This window comes from Syzygium oleosum, unplaced genomic scaffold, assembly GCF_021117445.2.
Source record: "Syzygium oleosum isolate NSW1041296 unplaced genomic scaffold, Sole_v2.1 Sole_v2.01, whole genome shotgun sequence".
NCBI lineage: Eukaryota > Viridiplantae > Streptophyta > Magnoliopsida > Myrtales > Myrtaceae > Syzygium > Syzygium oleosum.
In genome coordinates this window covers 32,531,829-32,541,045 of record NW_026607485.1, presented here as the reverse complement: position 1 = coordinate 32,541,045, position 9,217 = coordinate 32,531,829, and the positions used below count along the sequence as shown (strand labels likewise).

Sequence of the window (9,217 nt, the reverse complement as noted above, 5' to 3'; positions counted from 1 at the left end):
CCGGATGCGGTACAATCATCGATTTTATGAGACCAAAAGGTGGAGCCTCTTTCTCTGGAAAATTATCTAAAAAATCATAAATTTATTATATTTTTACCAATTTAATCATAAATCATTTAATTTTATCAATTGAGTCATAAACATTTTTAACTTTTGCCAATTGAGTTAATCCGATCAATTTTGGCAGAAAAATCACGAACGTGAACGCCGACCGTCCTACGTGGCATCGTCGGTGTTGATATGAAAAAATTTTAATAGTATTTTTTTGATTTTTTAATTAAGTTTTATAATTTCTTTTGCATTTTCCTTTCTTTTCTTTTCTTTGTTTTTTTTTTTTCTTGTTCCTCTACCGTCGTCAGCCTCCTCGATGACCGGCAATAGGCCACAGGGGAGAGCCAATGAGGGCTAATCTCGCCAACCGAGCAAGGTTCACCTTGTAGAGCCTCAACCTCGCAGGGGGGAAGTCGCTGAGGCGGGCAAGGTGCTCTCATCGGTATTTAGCTAGGGCCAACCTCTCTAGCCTTGAGCAAGGCTCGGCCTCACCAGATTCGATCGAGCCTTGACAAACCAACCTTTGTCGAGCCTCACTTGAGGCCAACGAGGTCGACCCTCACCATATACCGCCTCGGCAACCTTGCCCCTGTGAGGCTTTGTGAGGCGAGCCTCGCTCGGTTGTCAAGGTCAGCCCTCGCTGGCTCTTCCCTGTGGTCTATCACTAGCCGTCAAGGTGGCCTACGATGGAGGAAGACGAAGAAAAAAAAAGAGGAAAAGGAAAAAGATTATAAAAAATCGAAAAATTAATAAAATATTATTAAAAAGTTTCCACGTCAGTGTCTATAGTACCACGTCAGCAATTTCTGACCAAAATTGGTTGGATGGACTTAATTGATAAAACGTGAAAAGGTTTATGACTTAATTGGCAAATTTGAAAGATTTCGAACTAAATTGGTAAAAGTGCAATAGATTTATGATTGTTTGGACAATTTTCTCCTTTCTCTCGAGAAAACATTCACTCTCTGAGGATGTATGTGCACACGCACCTGCCTCGTGACTAAGGTTTGCAGCCTCAAATCAGCGACCACCTTGAAGTCAAGCGATATAAAACTAATTTTAAAAAGCTCAATAACTATATTGAAAAAAAAATCAAGATTTATATTGAACAATGAGGAAAAACTCAAAGACTCATGATGTCACCACTCTTTGTTTAAATTCAGAGCGCAAAATTGGATAAGCAAGGTAGAACCAAGGTCGCTGATCATGAAAACATAGATTATCTTCTCAAGTTATCATCCAAAAGAACCTCAAACTTCCCATGATGCAAGCTGAAAGGAACCTTGAGGAGGCCATCGACGCAATAGCAACATGCAAGGTAACAGCAAATGATGGTCATTAGATATGATGCTTCATTGCAATCATTCAATTAAGAATACCGGTGAAACTTGGGTAAACCCTAAAATCGACTTTGGAATTTGCGACCAATAAGTTTCAGGTGACAGAATATGCAGGTATCTTTCAGGTCCTAAAAGTTTGATAATTAGTTTCGATGAATAAGTTCCAAATGATATTTCGATTGATCCTAAAATCGCTCGCTCCTAATGCAAAGGAAGGGGGAGAGCGAGCGAGAACTGTGGTCATGGTCATCAATTACCGCACATAATGCGAAAGGGGGACACACAATGGCGTACCCTTTCGATAATGATTGCATCTTTGCATGAGGGAAGGAGAGAGAGAGGTGGAGGGGAGGGGAATCGCTGTCCCGCAAGAAATGGCCAAAAAGAAACAGGATGAAAAAGGAACAGGATAAAATCATCGAATCCGAAACGGGAGACTTACGTTGGGGAAGAAGGGAAGGAAAGGAAGGTAGAGAAGGGAATAGGGGCAGGCGACAGAGAGAGACGAGAGGACAGCAACATTTGTCAGTTCTTATGGGGCGACCGAACGAACAGGAGACAGCCCTCACTCAGTCACACTGTGTTCGTAGACTTGACTGGGAAGGAAGGAGTAGAGAAATTTGCAGAGAGAGAAAGGACGTCGTAGCGATGTAGATAGGCAATAGCGACAGCGTTCTCGGAGGCGAGACATATACAGGAAAGCGACTCGTGATGGGGAAGGAAGGAGGCTGACGACCGCGCGTGCCCGGACCCCCCCACACGAGAATCTTACCGACAAATGCCTCCCTCCGTCCCTTCGCTGTCACAAACCAATATCATTCTCAGTCCCTCTTCCTCTTCCTCTTTCTCTTCCGTGCGGTGCGGTGCGGGGAGGGGCGGTGCGTGCGGGACCACCCACCGCCCTTCGCCCAAGAAGAAAGCCTGGCCTAGCCATCCCCCAGAGACAGTAAAAGTCCATGGAGTGTAGATGATTTTGCATCCTGCACTGTGGGGGTGGTTTGGCTTTTTGTATGGATCAAGTGGCGACACCGGCTGAGGCTCTGTCCTTTGCCAAATCATGCTCTGTTGCTCCAACAAAAAGGGTTAGACCTGTTCAAGGATTTGGGCTTTAACTGAAGTCCAAGTATTGAATCTAGGGTTGAGTGGCTTCATAATTGGTAGATTACAAATCTAGAATCTAGAACCTATCTTGTTGATACCGGTCCCCAATTTTTCAGTTTTTGGGACGTGGAATCTACTTTGTAGAACCTGGAATCGACTATGTCGGTTCGGTTCGGTTTTAGATCTACTCGGAAACTGGCCAATTCTTTTCTTTTTGTTTCATTTTTTTTTTATTCCTTAAAAGGATAAACTAAAGTAAAACATCGTTTTATTTACAACCAAGACAAATAGCACTTACAGAAAAATAATAAAGCAACAAAAAGGGCAAGAAGTACAGTACCACAAGAACACAAGATCCAAGGTAAAACTAAAAGGAGATAATTAGAATTTCTCGGTCCCGTTCCCCGGTCTAGTCCGAATCCTCGGTTCAACCTAGTTTCGAGAAACTATTTGATTTCAAGATTAACCCTAGACTGGTGCTCACCCTTATTTGAATCTACCCTTTAACAATAAAATTGAAGAGAACTCTTTTATGATGGCAAATTTCATCTTACTTTACAAAATGTTGCCGAATAGGATCGGTCATTTCTGGTTCCAGGGTCTACCCTAAATTGGTGCTCACCCCTAGTTGGATCTATCCTTTACCTACGTGGCAAATTTCATCTTACTTTACAAAATGTTGTCTCCATTCTCGAATTTTTGGTACATCATAAGAAACTCGAAGAAAGATTAACTCTCCAACCAAAAGTGTCCAACCATGCTCTAAGGAACCCTAATTGTGAGTGCCCTTGACTCCCTCATCGAGTATATGTGTATTTTAACTAGTTCATAGATAGGGTGTAGAAGACTAAATAAATTTCACCCTTAATTCTTCATTGACCAAAAATAAAGAGCAAGAAAATGGTGTTACCTTGGTCCACCGCCACCATGCATCAAACCACCACTATCAACCATCTGTGTCGATTGCCACCGGCTATTTAGCAGCTGTTTGATGTTGCCAATGGTTGTCGTTGTTTGGGTCCTTAGGGGTGACCCGAGATCCCTCTGGTCTAGGTAACCATCGGTTGGCTCAAGACATCGTAAATCAGTTGGTCCTATATCATCGTCAATTGGAGTTGGATTACCAGTTGTAAAGGTAATCATTGGCTTGGCCTAAATCAAGCCCGCGAGGCAAGCCTAATTTGTTTCTCGGGGTTGCCCATTACCTAAACAAACGGTAAGTACATTTTAATGCGTGCATTACCGTATAAAAGTTCATCCATTTTCAAAATATTTCTCAATCGAAAAAAGATGTTTTGCATGAATAAATAAGTTCAAATCCTTCGATAGCCTATCTAAGGACTAATTCCCCAATTTCCATCATCATTGCAGGTCGTGATAACATACATCCCGATCATAATTAAAACACTAACCATCAAAACAAACACTAAAAACTTTTAGTGCATTTTGTCAAACCCAACTTCGAATTTCGATTGGATCGACTCTATCACGATCATTTCATCTCGTTTTCCAATTCCACGTGTGAAACCCGCGAGATAAATCGTTGATATTCTCAATTCGGTCCACATGCTGAACCGGCTAATGCCGATCGCCGCCGTCGGATCGGCCTGGGTTCGAGACAGGAGGAGATCATCGGACGGTAGAGGGAGGGGGCAGGAGGGGGAGTTTGGTGAGCGGGGAATGCGCCGGTGAGGGAGGTGTACGGAGGAGGAGGAGGAGGAGGAGGAGGAGGAATCCCGGTGGTGCGGACAAGACGCGTCCGGAATCAGAGGGGACGGCCCCCCAATTATTTCTCCCCGCACTGCCCCGACATCCATGATTCTCCTGTCGCTCCCTCCCCCTCTCCCTCTCTCTGTCTCTGCACTCTGCCCTTCCTTATCTCCATCTCCTTCTCTCTCCTTTGACCGGACGCGAGGAGAGAACGAAAACCCCATTCTCTCTCTCTCTCTCTTCCCCGCCTTTGACCATTCAAACCTGATCCCGCTCTCACCTTCTTCTTCACCCACCCCCACTCCACAACTCACACCCCTCACGCACGTACGGCCTGGTTCATGGTTACTTAACCCTAAAATCTTGGGTGAGATCCCCATGAAGATTTCATCAATTGGGTATGAGTTACAAATCGCTCTCGATGTTGCCATGGAAACTACTGGAGTCTTCCAAGATCTTGGAGATGGGTCTTGTATTTATCTCCAGATTAGTTTGGAGTGTCAGGTGAAAGTAATTAAATGGTCGACGTCCGCTGTTATTTTCTTGTTAAGTTTTGTCATCGAAACAGCGACGTGCCGTGGTTATAGGGCCGATCGACTATGATTTTCCAACCAATGGAATATCGGACGGTGGACTAAGGACTTGATTCATCAAAACACAGTGTATAATCATGTGTGCTCAATGAAAAATAACTAACTTTGGTACTCGTCCCGAGATTAAGTGCAAACGGGTCTTACGAATTTCTCAAGAAAATATGGTTGATGTTAGAAGATGTATATATGTTGATGATGATTTATTTTTTCTCATGGTCTAGTAGGTAATCTTGTACAGCTTTCTTTAAGTAATTTCAGCTGTGAAAAGGGTGTTATAACTTTTAAAGAGATATCTCTAACTCTTGCAGCAACCCTAATGTTACCGGTAACTTGTAAATGGCTTTTGAGAAGTAGCCTCGCCCGGTATAAAGTTACCATAGCTTTAGAACATAAATTTACAACACTTAACGAAGCAACTACAGCTATATAGAACAAGCTTTACATTTGTAGCACTTCGCAGCCATCCGTGTAATATCAAGAAAAATTACATGAGAGACCTTCGGTTCCGATGTAATTAACATCGTGTAAATGTTCCTCGAAAGAAAAAGTAAATTTGAACACAAATCCTATAGTATATAAGTTCAATATTATGAGATTTCAGATTATTCGATAACTATAATTGCGATCCGTTTAGTTCACTTAATTTGTGCAGTTGCCAATCAATCTACAGCTAACATAGATGTAAATAATTAAGAATCAATGTGTGCAATTGTCAATCAATCTACAACAATATACAACGCGCCAAAGATAGAAGCTTCAGGGCAATTATTAAGGAGTGTCTCGAGGTACTTGCTGATTATCCAAATAAAGTAATTTTGTCATTCTTGAAACGTTGTTTTCTTCGTTTTTGCGCTATAAGTGTATTGAAAATGAAGACCTTTCTTTGTTAGGTGCGTTTTCCCCTGAGGGCACTTGTTAACAAGTGTCGTTGATACTCGCCGACAAGACATTAACACAAAAAAAAAGAGAGGACATCACTTCGTCTCTAAATTCAGGAAAGGGGTGATCCCGATACGGATACGAAAAATAAAACCCGAAGAAATGGCACGACGAATTAAGCATACCAAGATTAGCCACTAAAATAACTAATAATAGCCCAATGAGTTCGAACTTATTAATCAATCGTGCGTTCTTACATCTCGCAATCCGCGGCATTAGTTTACCCTAGAACAAATAGCACCTCTAACCATTCTGAAGTACTAATAAAATGCCCTGAAACTGGCCGTTGAAGAATTGCAAAACACATAAAGTTTGGGAAGTTTGTCCCACCAAAGTTTTTCTAGCTTAAGTGTTAGGAAACAAGTGACAAAACTTGACAATGAAGCAACTCGGCGGATACCCTTTTATAGGAAATTATATGGCGGAAAGGTCTACAGCATCATCAACAAGGAAGTTGCACCAGAAGCTTCCACTCATGTAGGTTAGCAGTGCCTTCTCGAAGTGGGTCACCTTTGAGGAACAAGTCGTTTTTTGCATTTTAGTGCTTCTTTTCATGTGCGTGAGAAAAGATTGATCTTGCACATTCCCACGAGTTCGAGAGACAATAATCCGTATAAGTTGTTTTTACTTCCCAAAAGGGTTTATGCAAGCGAGGGTTTTGATTGTATTTACGAAGCTTCGTCGTTTAAATATGCAATTGCAGACGCATTTATTCATGTATGTATGTATATATGTATGCTATGCATATTGTTTTAGGGAAAATGGCTCGAATAATCCTTGAACTTTTAATTTGTTTGGCGTGGTCTCTGAATTTAAACGTGGTTTCTATAGTTTTAATTTGTTTAATGTTGTTCCTAAGCTTTGAGTAGTCCATGAACTAAATGAAGATGTTTAATATTGTCCTTGATTTTGAATTAACGGAAGGACTAGATTGAATATTTTCATATAATTCAAGGATTATATTGAACATATATAAAAAGTATAGGGACCACATTGAACAAATCAAAAGTTCATGGACCGTGTTGAACATCGGGCTAAAATTTACGGATCACATTAAACAAATTAAAAGTTTCAGAAACTACGTTGTACATTGGGTCAAAGTTAAGAGACAATTTGTGTCATTATCTAATTGTTAAACATATGAAACAAATACATGGGCAAAATCGATACTTTTTGTGTGTGGAAGCTAAAGAACATTTGACACGAGTCTATCTCTCTTGGACAGGAATATCTATGCTACTTCTCTGAGGAGGCATCATGCTGTGGTTTTCTCAACATTGGTTGCTTCAAACCCAATTTATGATGATAACTTTAATTTGATCTCAAATGAATGTACGGTCAATTATCATGATTAGATTCTTAAAATCGAAAACCACCGCCAACCGCCGCCGCACACTCATAGCTTTTTAACGGGGAAATATTTCATCTTCCGAAAAGCCAATCGGGGGTAAACCTTCAGTTCGTCCAAATGGCACGCGCATCATGTGTGGTTTCCTTGGACTGCGGACCCATCTGCGAACAGACGGCAATTAAGGCCTAGGAACCAAAACCTACGACAGACAAAACTAGAACAGAAGCATGGAACCATTTCATCAAATTGGCTTGGAGTTCGTTTAGTTTAGGTGATCATAATAAATGCAAGGACCAATCCAAGAGCCATCCCTACAAAGATGCTAGCCCAAGGTTTCGAACCGACGACTGACTAGCTTGTTGTGATTTTGTCTCATGTGAAGGAATGATGAAGCCGCACTATCCGCTGCAACATCTACTGAAAAACAGCCGACTCAGTCAAAAATTATTCTCCCCCACCCGAAGACAAAACAGAGAAGAAAATGAAGAAAGAAAAGCAGAAACGTGAATTTTCTCTTCTTTGAGCCGTCTGAAACCAAACAGCATGATGTCGTGCATAACAGAAGCCTGTGCTAAAGCTGTGCACTCCCCTCTGCACATATCATCTCTCTCTCTCTCTCTCTCTCCCTCCTCTCTCTCTCTCTCTACGCTACCAACCATAAAACCCCACCTCCACCACCACCCTCCACCACCAGATATCAAGAACTCGGCCACCAACTTGCCCTAGCATTTTCAAGAACTCCCCAGAGATCAAAGAACCACCTGATACTGGTGTCTTCCTGCTGCGTGCCCGATATGCCGTCGGAGTGCGCCGACCGCAAGCCTGCGAAGGCCCCCCAAGGCCACGGCCACGCGGCCGGGGCTGCTCCCCCGCCGCAGCAGGAGCAGGAGCACCTCCCCTGCCCGCGCTGCGACTCCATCAACACCAAGTTCTGCTACTACAACAACTACAACTTCTCCCAGCCCCGCCACTTCTGCAAGTCCTGCCGCCGCTACTGGACCCACGGCGGCACCCTCAGGGACATCCCCGTCGGCGGCGGCAGCCGCAAGAACGCCAAGCGCTCACGCACCGCCCCCTCCTCCTCCGCCTCCGCCGCCGTCGTGCTCCCCGGCGTCGCTCCTCCCGACCACCACTTGTCCGCCGCCTCCCTCCTCCTGCCCTTCGCCGCGGGCCACGGCGGGTCCGTACACCTCGCCGCCGGCGATGGTAACGGGAAGCCGAGCTTGAACGTGTGCGGGAGCTTCACTTCCCTGCTGAACGCTCACGGGCCTCCTGGGTTCCTGGCCCTGGGCGGGTTCGGGCTCGGGCTCGGGCCGGGCGGGCTCGACGACATGGCGTTCGGGCTCGGGAGAGGGGTCTGGCCCTTCCAGGGTGTGGGAGACGGTGGCGCCCACGCCGTAGGGGGCAATGGCGGGCCGGTGGGGATCGGGAACGCGTGGCAGTTCGAGGGCGGCGAGGAGGGCGGGCTCGTGGGCAGCGCTGGCGGCGGAGGCGGCGATTCGTGCTTCTCCTGGCCGGGCCTGGCAATCTCCACCGCATGGAGCGGCCTCAAATGAGCGTTGTTACATGTTACATTCCCATCTCTTCCTCTTCAATATTACTCTCTTTCTTTTTTCCTTATAGAGTTTTTTAGGGTTTAATCAGTTTGCTAGGTGTGAAAAGAAAAGAAATGCAAGATCTTTTAGAGATATGTCCGATCCCCATCTCCATGTAATTTGAGGAGTTTATGCTGTACCGTTTTGTTGATGCTTGTATGGCATGGAAAATTTGCTCTTTAACATTACCCTCTTAGTATAAGTCAGTCTAGCTTTTTCTTATTATTATTTCAAATTCTATTAAATGAGGTATGAATCCTTACAGGAAGTTTGAAAGTTGGATTGATAAGTTTGGCCAAATTGTGGTGATAGAAAAAGTTTTGCAGAGGAAAGCTTTTTTTCAATTTGAATCTTAAGGAAAAAAATTGCAATATGTGAGATTCTTTTTGGCCCAATTCCCTTAAAAAAAAAAAGTCTACTTGGGTCCTAAATTTTCAGAGCATCGATTCGAGGTGTTATTTCACGTGTACTCAACGACTTGCAACATGGTTGTTGTTGCCGGAACCATTGTCAAAATCCTAACCAAGCAAGAGGAGA

The 9,217-nt window shown here is 43.9% G+C and overlaps 1 protein-coding gene across 1 annotated transcript; it reads left to right on the top strand.

Annotated features, from left to right (window-relative positions):
• Window positions 1-7,535: 7,535 nt before the first annotated feature.
• On the top strand, window positions 7,536-8,863 carry LOC115682491 (dof zinc finger protein DOF3.4-like). Its single transcript, XM_056316185.1, has one exon. It carries the CDS (start codon window positions 7,880-7,882, stop codon window positions 8,639-8,641), a length of 762 nt encoding a protein of 253 aa, XP_056172160.1. The 5' UTR covers window positions 7,536-7,879; the 3' UTR covers window positions 8,642-8,863.
• The last annotated feature ends 354 nt before the right edge of the window (window positions 8,864-9,217 follow it).